Below are 16,792 nucleotides of genomic sequence, written 5' to 3'. Positions count from 1 at the left end.
GGGAGGTCACTGGGACCCTTGCAGGTTTGCAGGTTGGACTGCAGTAAAGAGGGATAGTGGTGATTCAGAAAGTCTGTTTTCCTTTTTATCCATGTATCTCCAAGGCTTAGCACATAGTAGGTGCTTAATGAACACAAAACCAGATTCATGGATAGTCTGACCACAAGCCTGGGGAGAAAGGACGATGGAGCTCCCAGGCTTTTCTTTCTTTCTTTTTTTTTTTTTTTGGTGAGGCAATTGGGGTTAAGTGACTTGCCCAGAGCCACACAGCTAGTAAGTATTAAATGTCTGAGGCCGGATTTGAACTCAGGTCCTCCTGAATCCAGGGGCGGTGCTCTATCCACTGCACCACCTAGCTGCCCCCCCACCCCCACCCCACCCAGGCTTTTCTTAAGAGGGATGGTGCTGGCAAGAAAGAATTCCAAATGGACTCTGGGCCCTGAGGAGTCCATCCCAAAGGTCTAACTGCTCTTTTACCTGAGATAGTGCTCATCTCTTGCTGGGAACAGGGCTAGAGTAGTCTGGTCTAGTCAGTGTCAGTCAGTCAGCAAGCAAGCATTTATTAAGTGCTCCCTAAGCACTGTGATAAGTGCTGGGGCTACAAAGACATGTGAAAACACAGTGCTTAGCTTATGTCTTGGTGTTTGGATCATATTTCTTTTAGGCCTTTCAGCTTCCAGAGAGGAGCTGAAGAGAGAAGAGCAGGCAAAGTAGTGAACTTGAGAGATGGGATTTGAACCCAGAGCCTGTGCTTTTTTTCTTTTTTTTTGCTGAAAGTTATTTGTTAGCAGGAATTGTTGTGTTCCTTGCAGCCCTAGCCTAGGGGAGAGCTGTGAATGGAGAGAAGTAGGGATGAGGAGCTGTGGGTAGCTGACCATAGTCTGAGGGGTTACTGAAAGACCTCCTCTTCCTCTCCAGGGATCGGCTAGTTGCTCGGTGCCTATGGAAACAACATCAGTCATAGCCGTTGGTCCAAGAGTGTGAACAATGGGGTTGAATCACTCTAATATTTGAAGGGGCTGGAACATCATGGGATTTGCCACTTTTGAAATTCTTTTCTCAGGGCAGCTAGGTGGCGCAGTGGATAGAGCACGGGCCCTGGAGTCAGGAGGACCTGAGTTCAAATCTGGACTCAGACACTTAACACTTACTAGCTGTGTGACCCTGGGCAAGTCACTTAACCCCAATTGCCTCATTTAAAAAAAAAAAAAGATTTCAAAGTGAAATTCTTTCTCTGGGGAAAGGAGGAGTTAAATAGCAAAGTAAAGAATTACTGGGGAATGGTGGCAGCCTCCCTCCCCATCCCAAAACACATCCACACATTCAGTGGGGATGTCTGGGGGAACTAGGGATGATAGAATGACAAGTGCCCCAGCATGGGGGTGGACTGCAATGTTCGTGTGAGAGATCCTTCATTCTAGTGTTTGTAACCCGAGCCCTAGCACAAATAACTGCTTATCGATTGATGATTTCTTGGGAGCGAGGGATTTCTTGGGGTAGAAATTCCTTTGGGGTCCATGAGAGAGCTCACTCTACAGGTTGAGATGGGATCCACTCATCAGTCAACAGGCATTTATTAAGAGCCAACCATGGACCAGATGCCGTTCAAGGCAATGATGATACATTTCTTCAAGGCGCTTACAATGGGAAAAGGCCCATCTCTGGAATCAGACGATAAGAGATTGCATCCCACCAGTGATACTTCTGAACCGTGTGACCGTGGGCGAGACACTTACCCTTCCTAGGCTGCAGAATTAGTAACTACTTCTCATTTCTATAGTTAGGGAATCTTGCAGGTGGCTAAGAAATTGGTATAAACGTGTTAGCTCTGGTCTAGCCTTGAGCCTAACCCTGGTGAATTGGACCAGGGGAAGGGGAGGGGCGTCACACTGGAGGTGGTAGAGTAGCAGGGTATCCTCTCCAATGCTCCAGAATCCTGCTTGGCTATTTCAGGGTGATGGAGCAGAGGAGGGGAACCGGATGTGCGGTCTGAGGGGAAGGGGCTTTGCTGTCTCCTTTGGAGGCCAAAGTGCTGACCAAGTGTTTCCAAGGATCAGATGCTCCATGCCCAGTACACACCTAAAATGGGAAAGGGACCACAGCTCCTTCCCAAAATATCTCAGCTTGTGGATATTTTTGGTCTCATCCAGGGTTCAGAGGGCAGATGGAATTTTCTTGACTCAGAGTGTCTGGGGACATCTTAGGGGACCGGTGCCAGGGAGAGGATGAAACCAAACGGTTTGGCTCCCTGGTGATCGGATATCAAACAGAGCCGCCAGTGAGAAATCAGCACCTGGGCCTAGGAAACTGGGTGGGACCTTGATTAACGGTCACATTCCAAGTGGCATGGATGGGCAGGGAGAGCCTTATCAGGCAGGGCTGTCTCCAGGAGCTCCTCCCTACACACAAGGGTTCAGGGCCCCCCCAAAACTAGGAAGGCACCAGTGTTTCTCATCAGAGTATCCTCTCTGCCCTTCATTTCTTCCCCCTTCCACCCTTTTTAATTCCTGCTAAATTAATTGATCTTGAGATGATGGAGTGACTTGGCCCTCTCAGGGAGGTTTTTACCAAAAAGGAGTCCAGAATGGACAGGAATGAATAATAACGGATAAACCAAAGAAGGCAGCATCGATTTAGTGGAAAGAGCCCACTTCCCTTCAGTTGTCTCATTTGTAAAACAGGAGGTAGTATGCTACACTAGAAAGAACTCAGGCTTTGGAATCAGAGGCTCTGGCTTCAAATCTCATTTCTGATGCTTTCTCCCTTTGCTTCCCGGGTCCTCATTGTCCTATTCCGTAAAATGAAAGAGTCAGACTCAGTGGCCTCTGGGGGCCCTTGCAGCTCCATAGCCAGGAGCCTCTGGCCTTTGATCTACCGTGGGAGGTAGTGAGTTCCCCATTGCTAGTAGAACTAAAGCAAAAATTGGATGAGTACTGGTGCCGAGTGTTGTAGAAGCTTCTGGAAGGGGTTGGACTAGATGACCCCCGTCTGAGGAGCTCATCCGTCCTCCCCCCTCCCCCGTGATTCTAATTTAAGTAACAGTGACATGTGGAAGGAGATATTTTAAGACAACCCCTCCAGATTGTACCATTTAGGCTACGGCCTGTCCTGCCTATATACAGGGCCTGCTCTGCTGTGACTAGGGACTGCCGCTGCTGCTGCTCTCTCTCTGCTTCTCTCTCTTTCTTTCTCTTTCTCTTCTTCCTTCCTTCCTCTCCTCTCCTCTCCTCTCCTCTCCTCTCCTCTCCTCTCCTCTCCTCTCCTCTCCTCTCCTCTCCTCTCCTCTCCTCTCCTCTCCTCTCCTCTCCTCTCCTCTCCTCTCCTCTCCTCGCCTCTCCTCTCCTCTCCTCTCTCCTCTCCTCTCCTCTCCTCTCCTCTCCTCTCCTCTCCTCTTCTCTCTCTCTCCCTATTCCACTGTCCGCATTGCCAAGATAGGAATACAAGAAACATCCCTGGAGTTTGGACAGAGGAAGCCTAATAAACCACCCCACCCCACCCTTCTCTAGCTTCTTTAAGATTTATCCCCATCCTATGACAGTGTCCTCACCACCAACACTATCTTTACACATTAAGGACTGGAAAGAGAAAGAGTGGAAAGGGTGAAACATTTGAAGCCACAGGTTGAAATTTCAGTTCAGCTCCTCATTACCTACCTGTGTGATCCTGAAGTCACAGTGTCTTTGGGACTCATTTTTCTGATCAGATGGTGAAATGCTAGGTGGTTGATCTCCAAGTTCTTCTGGCTCCTCCTATATAGGCAGATTCTTCCCAGGACCTGAGAGAGGGAACTTGCCCGATTGTATGATGGTAGGTAGAAGAGGAGGCAGAGGGTAGGGAGCTTAGCTCACCTGAGAAGACACCAGGCCCCACAGTGCCCTTTACACACTCGATGCATCCCTTGTGTTCTCTGGGGGATATTTTTCTTTTTTTAGTGAGGCAATTGGGGCCAAGTGACTTGCCCAGAGTCACACAGCCAGCGAGTGTAAAGTGTCTGAGGCTGGATCTGAACTCAGGTCCTCCTGACTCCAGGGCCGGTGCTCCATCCACTGCGCCACCTAGCTTCCCCGGGATTTCTTACTTGGATTAAATGTCTTCTCTTTTGAATGAATGTGTCCTCCAGATGATTGACTGAGAAAAAGTAAATGTATCAGTTGGAATTCTCAAACTAAGGCTTTGAGTGGGTGGGAGGAGGGAGGGGAGGGGAAGCAGGAGGAAGGGAGGCGGGTCTTAGCACGCTTGCTGCCCACCTGGCTTGTGGCCAACTCCGTTTATTTGTCTAGAGGCCTATTGATCTGAGGAGTGAGGATCGTGGAGAGACAGTGCTGGGGTGATCTCATCTGGTCCAGCCTCTGTTTGGGGAGGAAAGGCGGTGGGCCAGGAAGGAGGAGGTGGGGGGGACTCGCACAGGATGCAGGAGGTGAAGAAGGCCTCCGTATGGCAGCTTCCCATTTAAACTCATTATTCCTGTATTATTCTTAGCTGTTTCTACCTGCTCACTGAATGTGGGGATTGTTGACTCTAAATGCCACATGCTGGTGCCTTGGGGAAAAGCCTAGTTATCCTTGCCCTAGTTATGGTTTTGGATCTGGGTTCGAATCCTACCTCTTATCTGCTGTATGGCCAAGGCCTAGTCACTTAACCTCTCTGAAACTGAGTTTCCTCATCTATAAAATGGGTGTCATATTTGTCATAGCAGCCTCACAGGGTTGTCGAAAGAAAGAACATCTAATGAGATAATGTCTATAAAGTGTGATGTAAACCAAATGCTATAGAAATGTGAGAGATTATTATGATGATGATGATGATGATGATGATGATGATGATGATGACTCTCTGTAGTCTACAGATCCCAGACCTTCTGAGATCCTCCCTGGGAGCTCAGTCTCTGGTTGGAACTTATGTGGAAGGGCCTTCTAAAGATATTACAGGTTTGGGGATGGGGGAAGAGATGGGTTGTTTGATCTATCCAGAGAGGTATGAAAGGGACCACCTCATCTCACCTCATGGCTCTGGGCCCAGTGGGGGCCTATGACAGCTGGTCGAGGTTCCCTGGCTTGCTTTAGCCCCTTGCTATCCACATCCCATTCCCCCCAATTCCACCTCAGAGTTGTTGGTCCATCTTTGCCCAATGAACTGAGGGATGGGGCCTTCTCTAGGGATAAAGGGGGCAGGCCTGGTTGAAGGTGGAGAGATGAAGACTGTTGTCCCACATCACAGCCCCTAGGCCAATTCTCCACCAACGCTCAGGATGGCCTAGCATCAGCTGGGTCCCAGAATCAAGCCTGGCTTCTGGGCCTCCCTTCTGAAGCCCCCTGGGGTTTCTGGACTCAATCTCTCTTGGTCACAGCAATCACTCCAGAACTGACCTAGATCTTACTCTGATTTCTCTCTTCTGTCTGTTCTTTCCCCCAGGTTATAGCCAACTCTCCTGCCAAGTTAGTATTGAATTGAAGTGTGCGTGTGAAAGCATGTATGCGTGTGGCTCTGTGCACGTGAAAACCCATATACACATATTGGGGGTATTTGCATGTCCTTATGTGACAGGATTGAACAAAAATGTGTACGTGTATGTGAGCAGACGTGTTATGTATAGATGTGTTTGTGTAACTGTGCATACTGTACACAAATAGACACAAACATGGGTATGTGTATGCTCACACAGAAACACACATGTCTGTGTGCAGACACATGCCACAGACACCTATGCATATTTTCAGTTATGTACCTATAGGCATAATTCCATGCATGTGGACATACATAATCCATGTATACATATATGACAATCAATTATATGTCTATAGACACAATTGCATGCATGTGTACATGTATCATCCATGTATAAAATCATATGTTAATAATATACCTATAGATACCATCATATACATGATAACACATCATACATAATACACCATGCATAAATCACATACACAAAGACATAATCACATACGTGTGTGCACTCAGCATCCATGTATACACATCATACATTATTGTATATTACATATGGCTATCATATGTACACATGCCCACATTATATATGCCTATTATATATGTAATATATACATGTGCATGACAGTCAATTATATGCCTATAGACACAATAACACAGTGTGCACATACATCATCCATGTATACACACATTGTACATTAACCACATGACTGTAGACACAATCACATAAAGCTGTATACACAGCATTCATTTATACACACATCATAAATCAATTATATACCTATGGACTCAATCACATACATGTATACATGCATCATTCATGTATATATGTAATACATCAAACACATACCTATAGACACAATCCCATGCATATGTACACACATCATCCTTGTATACATATATCACACATCAATTATATCCTATAGACACAATTCCATGCATGTGTACATACATTTCTGTTCACTCATATAGACACACAAACACTTCAGAAATCGATGTACTAATTCATATGCATGTACATATGATTTACATTTAAAGCACCCATAGGACCTCATGTATACATATACACACATCATATACTTTTTCTACATGGGCATGTGTGCACTCATATACATATATATATATATATATACATGCATACATAATACACAATATTCCCATTGTCCTGTACACACACACACACACACACATCCTTATCCATATGTGAATGTTTCCCTGTGTGATAGAACAAGTCTGAGTTACAGTGTTCTGTGTGCAGTTTGGAGGGTGGCTCGCACGGGACTATTTCCTGCTGTGTCTCTGCCATGCCTGGCTGGCTTCGGGAGGGAGCAGCTATTCATATTGTTGACTGTGTTATTGGTTATTTTGGTTGGGCTCCATCTTCCCTTAGACCCCCACCTAAATTTCCTCTTCTCAGAATCAGGCCTTCTTCCTTCTTCTGGCTGCTAGGAGTCAGACTCGCTCACTTATTCCAGAAATCCCATCCCTTCCATGGATTCTTGGCCAAGTTGTGCCACATGTCCCCGAATGCCTCCCTCCCACAAAGTCCGCTATCCCCAGGCCCATGGCCAGCCAACATCAGAGGCTGGGCTCCGGGGGGAGAAGCTCCAAGTACAAGCAGCCTTGATGGAGTACATACTCATTCCTAGACCACAAACCAGAGAGCCACACTGGGCCTTCTGGAGAGTAAAAGCTGGGGGGTGGGGGTGGGATCTGGCCTGTGGGAACGTGGGGCTGGACTCAGCTGCTTGCTGCCTGCTACACAGAGAGGGGCTTTGCTCTAGTCTGCACGGAGGGTCCTTGTCAGAGAAACAAAAAGGATCCCCAGAAGGAGCCAAGAGAAACACAACAACCCCCCCAAAACTTCACGGCTGAAGAAACTCTCAGATGACAGAGAATGCTGGGGGATTGAAGATCGGGGCCACTCCCGCTGTGGACAGTGGAGCCCCCATTTCTCCAATATAGGACATGGCAGGAATGCTCTTTGCTTCTGGGCCTTGGATGGCATGGATTGGGCTGAGTCTGTCTGCTCTTCTGTCTGTCTCTCTGTCTGTCTCCACATGAGTGGTCTGTGTTCTCTCCCTCATCCTGACCCATCTCTGATGCCAGGTCTGTGCAAAGTGAGATATCTGACAGAGCCCTACAGGCATAGGAACCCTACCAGCACCCACAGCCTCTCCAGGCTTATCCCATGAGGGCGTCCGGTTCAATTCTAGGACAATTAGCCCTTAAGAGTAGGTGGTATTCAAGGATTCCTTCCCTTGGAATCAAGCTAAGAAGGCCGGTAGCAACCAAGACGAACCCAACCCCAAGGTAGATCTGATTCGATTCAATTCATTCAATTCACAAGCATTTATTAAATGCTTACTGCGTAGCAGGAGCTGGGCGTGCACCTGTTAAGATGCCCGCTCTCAGCTGGTGAGAACCATTCTAGCTGTAAGGTGGGAGCTTCTGTCCTCCCCTTCCTCATTCTGACCCCACTCCATGACCAAGCCCAGTTAGTTGAGCCGTTGCCGCTCAGTCTGGGGGCCTTTGCTTTGTAAGATACCTCTCATCAGCTGGCTCATGACCCTTTCTTTATTTCCTATCTAATGCGAGATCCTCTGTCCTTCCTCCTTTGCATCGTGTTCTCTGCCTCCCTCCCACCCCACCTTGTCACTCCCTACCCCCTTGTTCTCTTTTCCCCTTCCCCACCCCCAGTGCAGAGTACCAGGAACGTTTCAATCCCAATGCCCTGAAGGACTCTGCCCTGTCAACCCACAAGCCCATCGAGGTCAAGGGGCTTGGGGGCAAGGCCACCATCATCCACGCCCAGTACAACACGCCCATCAGCATGTACTCCCAGGACGCCATCATGGATGCCATTGCCGGCCAGGCCCAAGCTCAGGGCAGCGAGTTCAGCGGGTAAGACCCTGACCCCCCACTGTGCCTGTGCCTGGGGGGGCACCTGTCCCCTTTCCTGGCCTAAGGTCCTCCTCCTGTGCCTTTGCCTGGAACAGGCCTCAGAAGACTTTGTGCCTGAAGGGCACTGGAGGATCATGGCCCTAGGACTGGAAGGGCACTCAGAACCAACCTATTATTTTACGGATGAAGAAACTGAGGTCCAAAGAGGTTAAGTCATTTGACCAAGGTCAGCTACAGAAGTCACCCCCAGGAAACGTGCCTGGCAAAGGGGACACAGAAGGGAAGGCAGATGGGTCTTCCCAATATGCTGAGAAGTACGAGCCAATTGCAGAGGCCACACTAAAAGGACCTGACCAGGTGGCCATTTGTGAGCCCAAATACCGCTGGGGAAAATAGCATCTTGGCCTCTTCCTCCACGCCACAAACAGCATCTTCATACGGAGCCCATGATCATTGACAGGGTTTCATGAGTGACAGACGGTCCCTTCAGTTACCTCCCTTTCCAGAAAGGGTCTATGGTTGGCTAACCAAGCACTATTTGGTCAGGGTGAGTCCATGTCCCCTGTAGATGGCAATCAGGAAAAGAATCATTATATGTCTGTCTCCTGGCTCTGGCTTCTTCCCATTGGGCCACAGGACCATCTAAAACAAGCCTGTCCTTTCTCTGGATATCTTGGTAGTGTCAGCAGACAACAGGAGAAAAAAAGAGAATGAGAGAAGAGGAAAAAGGTTAACAGGAAGCCCTTGTGTAAATCCTTTGGGGTCACCGGGCTGGGGCTTTTCACTCACGACTTTTCACAATCTTTGGTTTTTCTCTAGGAGGGTTGTGGAAAAACTCCAGGGAAGACTGTCTTAGAAATCAAAGGAGAAACCATTTGGTTTCCTGCTAACAGGGGCAGGGGATATAATGGGGACATCCCAAAGTAGCTCATAACTTGGTTAGTCTCGATCCCAAACTCCTAAGAGACAAGACCAGCTTGTTAGGGTGTTGATTCCAAATGTTTTCTTGTAGCTCTGATTGTTGTCTTAGAGGAGAAATTCCTGCAGATTTTTAATTTGGAGGAGGGGGACATAATGGAAGGGACAAAATCCCAGGACCAGAGCTAGATCATCTCGGAGAACTTGCCGGAAGCTCTCCCATTCTCTGTGGGACTTTGGCAATGCCTAAGTACAGTTTTCTCTTTTCCTTTCTTTTATTTGCTCTTTTTTACACACTTTAGATGGAAAGTAACCTGCAGCCTCAATTCTCAACCTCTTTGGGCTAAGATCAAGAGTAGGAAGGCAGCTCTGAAAATAGAGTACAGGTCAGGGGGTTTCCAACTGAGATCAGAGCTGTGAGCAATGACCAATTACCCCAAGTAGCAATAAAAATAATTTTGAAAAGCAGGCTCAACACCAGTAGGCTGGTGGTGCAATAAGTGATGTACAACAAAGGAGAAACAACAGAACAAGATAATACCCCAAACCTCTCTTGTGCCTAGATTCCTTTTTGTGAGACCCTGAGAATGGACTCTCTGCATTCTTGGAATGGTTTTCCATCCAACCATCCAAAAGTTGATTAGTATGTGAATTTTCAAAATTGGACGATTCCTCTTGTGGGGGGCGAGGCAAGGGGGCTAGGTCTCTATCCTATACTGGACAGTAGCATACCCTACTATCCCTACGAATCAAAAGAGAGAATTGTTAAATGTTGGTTCCATATATTTCAACTCAAAAAAAACATGTAGGGGAAGGGACAGTAGAGGGGGCCAAAAAAAAAAAAAAAAACAACAACCCATTTTCTCACCTCTCTTCCCCATTCCCCACCAACATTATCCAGGACACTTTATGTGGCACCAAACCCTATATATATGGTATGTGTGTGGTGCGGGGTGGGGGGGGGGGGTCTGGACATGCCTGAGGGAGGGGGAGCAGAAGAAATATTCTTAGCAGAAATCTTGAGCCTAATTGAGGGAATCACGGGAGGGATCTCAGGCATCATCCAATTTAACCACCGATTTATTTCACAGCATGGGACACAGACAGAGAGAGAGAAAGTAGCTTGTCCAAGGTGACACAGTTGCCAAGGGTCAGGGCCAGGACTGAAACATTGGTCTCTAACTCCTTTCCTAGTTTCCATTGTACCTCGGAATTCAAGGCTTGCCCTTTGAACTTGACACATCTCTATTAAACCATGAATGGGCACTAACAGCTCCCTGCCTTCCTTCCATCAAGTCTTTTTTTCCCTTTCTCAGCCTCAGGGGACTCCAAAGCTATAGAGCCACAGAAAGATGGTGGAAGTCTTGGTCAGGTCAAGTCAACAAGCATTTTTTAAGTGTCTACGATGTGCCAGCCCCTATGCTGAATGCTGATGTGAAAGGCTTCCCTTTGGGGGGGCTGTTCATGTGGGGAGAGAAAAATGCCTCACGCCTCCCTTTCCACATAACCCTCCAGAGCTAATATTCTGCTCCCAGTGAGAACCGGAATTCATAGGAGGCTTTACTAAGTGTTTTCCATCCATTGCTTTATTGGACCCTCTTGGTTTTATGAGGCAGGTACTATCCCATTTTACAGATGAGGAATTTGAGGCTTGTAGAACTCCTTAAGGTTTGCAAAGCTTTTCTCTCATAACCGTGCAAGGTAGGTGGTACAGGGATTGTTATTCTCATTTTGCAGATGAGGAAATAAAGCCCTAACAAAAGCAAAGGGAAATAACAAAAATGCACTCTTCTATGACACTTTAAGGTTTACAAAGTATTTTTCACACACGGAAGTCCTACAAGGTAGATACTTCAGCTATTGTCATCATCCCCATTTTATTCATCTGACACTGAGGTTTTGAGAGGCTGTCCTTTTCCTAGGTAACACAGCCAGTGTCTTAGGTGGGATTTGAACCCAGGTCTCCTGTTCTTTCTGTAACGCCATGCTACCTTTTGCAAATATATATATATATATATATATTAAAACATAAAATGTGTGGCTAGTGAGCATCAAAAACCAGGACTTGAACCCAGATCCCTTGACTCCTAAACCACGATGCTGCCTACTGCGCTTAATTCGGATAGCTGGTGTTGATTAACTTGTGTTTTTTTTTTTCCTCATTGATGTTTATTTTCTTTTTTTTTCTCTCCTTTCTTTATTCACTTCTTCCTCTTGTAACTCATTTCTGATACTAACCTTGCCCCGTTCTGTGCTCTACACCCCCTCTCTTTATTGATGGAAACCACTCACTCAATGCTGGGTTTTCATCTCCCTCCTGGCAGAGAATCACCACTTGTGTAAGTAGATCCATCTTTCTCCCTCCCCAAGTCTGTCTATTTGTCTGCCTGCCTGCCTGCCTGCCTGCCTGCCTGTTCCTTTGGGGTGATCGGGTAACCGTGTGTGGATCTGGTTGGGTGTGTTCGACGACAAGTACAGAGTCGAGGTCTTGGCCAGCAGCTCTGTCCCCACTCCGTCACAGAGCTGGACCCACGTCAGCCTGCTGGTCTTACCGACAGAATTGTGCGAATATCTGCCTCCTTCCGTTGGCTCTGTAGAGTTGAAGGCCACCATCTGGGGTCCCTCCAGGGGTTGTCCCTTAGCAGGGTGGGACAGTTGCCAAGCTTGTGTGAGGGGAGTTTCCCCCGGCAGAGGGGGTCCTTATCTTGTAAAGGGGCGTCCAGATACGATGCAGCCTGTCATTTTCTTTGAGTTTGTTGTTGTCTTTGGATGGAAGGAGGTGCCTTTAGAGTCTTCCCCTGTTAGAGGCCAAGCTGTCCTATGGGAGAGAGCTCTGAAGGAGCTAACACAGTGAGGTCAACAGAAGGGAAACCCAATGGACTACCATGACCATCTGGAAGTGACCTCACCCATCATCTATTACAACCCTTTCATTTTTCAGAGGGAGACAGACACATTTCAATTCAATTGAACATTTATTAAGCATCGATTGCGTGTAGTATCTTACAATTTAATAAGAGAGTTTAACAAATTTACGGATAGCCAAAATCCACAGTAATCCATGGGAAGTGCATCCAAAGTACCTGATGGGGCAAAAGGTCCTTTACCATCTGGGATCAGAGTGAGAGGCTCAGGCAGACTTTCTGGAGAAGCTGATCTCTACTCCAAATGATGGGTAGGAGATCAGCCAGGAGAATACGGAGGAAGGGATTCAATGAGGAAGCCCCTGGCCTCTGCTGAGAGTAAGAAAACACTCGCAGTACAAAGGTCCCCACATTCCCTTGCAATTAGAATGGATATTTTTGTTCTGTGGCTTGGAAACCATTTACTGAGTTGTGTCTGGAAGCTTAGTGAGAGGCCTCTGAGAACTGAGGATTAATTTGAATTGAGTAGCATTGCCTTGAGTTGGGCCTTGCCTTAGTTGAACCACAGGTAGGCATGGGGTGCTGCATGGAGCTCGGTGGTTGATCTATCCAAATTATTTTCCTGAACTACAATCTTTTGATATCTCTTTAAGTAGCTCAGTGCTGCATAGTTCACAATATTCCTCTTCTCCAAACTTGCTCTCTTCCAATATGGCAAAAAACACGTCTAACTCCCTGGCATGGTTCTAATCCTCCCAGCACAAATGATACAGATTAGCATGGGTTTAGCTGAAAATTTCAGCTCCCCAACTTTTCTCCCCTGGAGACTCAGTTAATGCCTTTGATCCCAGTGAAAACAGTCTAGAGCCTTCAGGGGTCTTTTGAGTCTTTGAATGGGTGGAGGGCTCATTCTTCATGCCTTAGAATTCTCAGTGTCCAATTTATTTAACCTTAAAGCAAAAAGCTAGGCAGACTGTAAAAACCTAACAGGTAAAACCAAACCATGAAAGATGAGAAGAAACAAAGAGACCAGAGGGGTGAGAGCCGGGATGTGCTATTCTAAGTGACCTTGAAAAAGTACTGAAAGACACTACTCTCAGATTACAAGTCTAGAAACGAGATTTCCTAGCCCTGACAGGACCAGTCCCACACTTGCCCTGCTGTGCGGCATTTTGAGTTCAGTCTAGACTATCTGCCATCAATCTAGACTAGTGTGAGTCAAGGCCCTAAGATCTTTCTTCATGTCAGACAGAATCTACTTTTCTTTCTTCTTTGTTTGGCTTCCAACTGGCCCCAAACATAACAAGCATCACTACATGCCAGCCACACTCAGAGCCAGCAGGAACATAAGGCATGTTCAGATGCCAGTAAGAAACCCAGCAGAAAACCCAGAGCAGGGCAGGCATATCCCAGTTTGGGGATGAGCTTTCCTTTCCTCAGATGGATGTTGGAGACACTGCTCTTCAGTGTATTTAACTAGACCTGGCCCCTGGAGACCCAGCTTGAAAGCCAAGGCTCATGGGTAACTCCTGTTCCTCCATCATAGTGAAGAAACCAGTTCACACTGTGACAGTTCACACCAGGAGTCTGAGAGACTTCCGGATGTGTGTTGTTCATGCCAGGGCCTGGGCCTGGCTTTTTGTTTGAGTAGAAGCTGACAATGTTGCGGATTCAAAGGACTCTTTACTCTTTTCCAATATGACAGACACTCACTCACATTATGGCCTAGTCCCCTCAATGGCCATTGGTGCCATACTCCGCACACTCAGTCAAGTAGGACCAACTGCTTAAGGCTAATCATAGGTACCCAGGGGGATGCCAGGGAGCAAAATGTAGAATCTTTGGCTTGAATACAGATTGGCAATACCAGCAGTCTGGCTGAGCAAAGGCAATAAGCCAGTCTGGAGCTGCTTCAAAGCTTCTGGCCCTGCCCAGCTCATGAGGCTGGAGAATTTGCAAAACACCCTAAGCCCAAGAAGTCAGCATACTGATCAGACTCAAACCCGGCCCCTACTAAAGCCCAGAGGATATGTCACCAAGCCTCTCCATAATCCCATCCCTCCAATGAGCCGTGGAGTACCACTGCCCAAGAGAGACAGGGTTAAGGAAAGCTGACCATCACAGACTCATAAATCAAGAAAAGAAGGGAACCACAGAAACCATTTCATCTAACCTCTTCATTTTACATTTAGGAAAACTGAGGCTCAGCGAAGTTAAGCAATTTGTTCACAGTCACACATATAGTAAATGTCAGACAGGATTTGAACCCCTGTCCCCCAACTCTGGAGCTATTACTTGCATTGTATTGCTCTCTCAGCTCTGGATTAGAAGCTTCTCTCAAAGGGGAGATTCCTGACCTCCTTGCAATGAGAAAGAGGAGAACCCAGTTCATCCACGTGATTCTTGCTCTAACCACACCCTCTCTTTTTCTAGGCTTGACCTTGGGGTGCAGGGTCACTAGTGTCAGGCAGGGACACAAGTCACCATCAGACCTTTCTTAGGCAAGGCTGCCCTTGAAAGGACAGTGATAGGTAAGGATCAGTGTCAAATGCTACTGGATAAAGGAGAATGTAGTCTTAGTCTCACTGCGTTAGGGTTCCCCCACCTGGCTTGTTCTGATAAAGTGAGACTTGGCATCCAGGCTTCCAAGGATATTTCAGAGGTAGGGAGGTCTAACTGATGTGAAAAATAGCCTTCCTTCTTCTCCCAGGGGCATTGCTCCCAGGACTGAGCTGAGCAACCCCCCAGAACTCCCATTCTCTCCGCTGCAGCCCGTGACAGTTTAGCCTTCCAGTCTGATCTGATCGGCTCCCAATGACCACATGGTGTTGGCTCTTGCATGGACTGAGAGCCCTTTATTTTTGCCGCCCCCCCCCCCAATGGCTGAATGGGAGAAAAAATTCAGAAGGGTGAGCAGGACTGAGCACCAATGACCCAGACCCTCCGGAGTGTTGCCTTTTCCCTGCGTGTCAATCACTTTGTAAAACTTCTTCACAAAATAATCCATTTTTCCCTTGGTCGCATTTGGGGGGGGGGGTGGTGTTGGAATTCTTTCCTCCTTTTAAGAAAAAAAGTGAAGGGGGTGAGCCAGGGTCAGATGTTGGACATAGCTCCAACTGGTCCCTCATGCCCACCCCACGCTGGCATCCTTTTCCAACGACCTCTTTCTACATTACAGTAACATCCCCGTTAAAGATCTTGCAGTAGACAGTGCTTCCCCCGTGTATCAGGCTGTGATTAAAAACCAGAACAAGCCTGAAGATGAAGTGGACGAGTGGGCGCGCCGCTCCTCCAACCTGCAGTCTCGATCCTTCCGCATCCTGGCTCAGATGACGGGCACGGAATACAGTAAGTGTCTCGTGTCTGAAATGTAGCACCAGAAGGGGTCTCAGAGCTCAGCCAGGCCAGGTAACCAAGGCCCAGCAAGGTTTATTCATTTGCTGAGGATCACACCAGGAATAAGCAGCAAAGGTGACATTTGAATCCAGGTACTCAGATTTGGGGTCTGCCATTCTTTCCACTATGCAAAAAATGGGGTGGGTAGGTGCTTGGAGTTTGGCACTAAAAGGCATTGTTACCACGCTGAGCTGCTAGCCAGCAATTCTCCCTGCTCAGAATGCAGTCTTGCAAATACCGACTGGCCCAGGCCCGTTGCTCCTAGCTTGTCCTCCTAGAGGGCAATTAGGGAGGTTAGATGAAGAGAATAGGCAGCCTTCTGAGCTCTTCACCCGGCCTCACCAGTGCGACAAAGCAAGAAGAGACTTGTTCCCAGGCTGAGTTTCTTCTAAGGAAAATCCCTGCTTGGTCCTGAATTTGGATTCCCTTCACTTGACACAGACAAATCAAGCTTGAGCTTCTCATTCCCCTTCTTGGTCATGATTATGTCCAAAGCTATGACCAATGGTACTGACCCCAGTGTTGAGTTCTGTGGCTGCCTCCTAGCTAAGTGCTAAAAGCCCCAGATCTATCCCTAACTCCAGGCCTGAGGACTCTTAACAACCTTTAATTAGTCACCTTCCTCCCCCAATTAGAACACTGGATCTTTGACACCCTGTAATCAGGTGTTACCCTCAATGCTCAACTCTCAGGTGGATTAACCCATTTTACCCATATAGAATGTTCTAGAATAAAATGAGATCATATTGGGTAGAATATCCTAGATCAAATGTGTCTGTAAAGCCCTTGGCACAGTGCCAGGTGACACTTAATGAATGCTTCATAAATCCTTCCCTGTCCCCCAGTGATAGATCTAGAAGGGACCTCAGAGATCACCTAATCCAACCCATTCTGTCCAGGTAGAGAGCCCAAGGCAGGCTGTGTAGAACTCATCTGGGTTTGGAGAGTATGATGCTTAACATGCCAACTTTGTTCCCAGTGGTTGCCTCTCTAACAATGATTTCCCCCCTTCTAGTGCAAGATCCCGATGAAGAGGCCCTGAGGAGATCAAGGTAGGAAGCAGACTCTGTCACCTCCTCATTCCTGATACTCACCTCCTAATGCTCAATCACAGAAGCTCCTTTAAAACCAGCTCACTTGGAAGAGACCTAACTCATTTACCCCAAAACTAAAAACCTGAAGTTTTCTTTCCCTAACCCCCTCATTCCTATCCTCTCACACCAATTCTGACCTTGGCAAGTGACAGTGGATCTAGTGATTCTGGT

General features: G+C 47.3%; 1 protein-coding gene across 2 annotated transcripts in view; it reads left to right on the top strand.

Annotated features, from left to right (window-relative positions):
- The window catches only part of LDB3 (LIM domain binding 3), a 117,203-nt gene that overhangs the window by 52,313 nt on the left and 48,098 nt on the right, over window positions 1–16,792 (top strand). For both annotated transcript variants that reach the window (XM_043986714.1, XM_043986713.1), the window contains exons 5-8: window positions 5,413–5,435; window positions 8,146–8,349; window positions 15,310–15,479; window positions 16,543–16,579. In XM_043986714.1, coding sequence (XP_043842649.1) covers window positions 5,413–5,435; window positions 8,146–8,349; window positions 15,310–15,479; window positions 16,543–16,579 — 434 coding nt within the window. The remainder of the gene's footprint in view (window positions 1–5,412; window positions 5,436–8,145; window positions 8,350–15,309; window positions 15,480–16,542; window positions 16,580–16,792) is intronic.

The sequence above is a fragment of the Dromiciops gliroides genome, chromosome 2 (genome assembly GCF_019393635.1).
Source record: "Dromiciops gliroides isolate mDroGli1 chromosome 2, mDroGli1.pri, whole genome shotgun sequence".
Lineage (NCBI taxonomy): Eukaryota > Metazoa > Chordata > Mammalia > Microbiotheria > Microbiotheriidae > Dromiciops > Dromiciops gliroides.
Note: the sequence above shows the minus strand (reverse complement) of the source record. Positions and strands in the feature narration are given on the sequence as shown.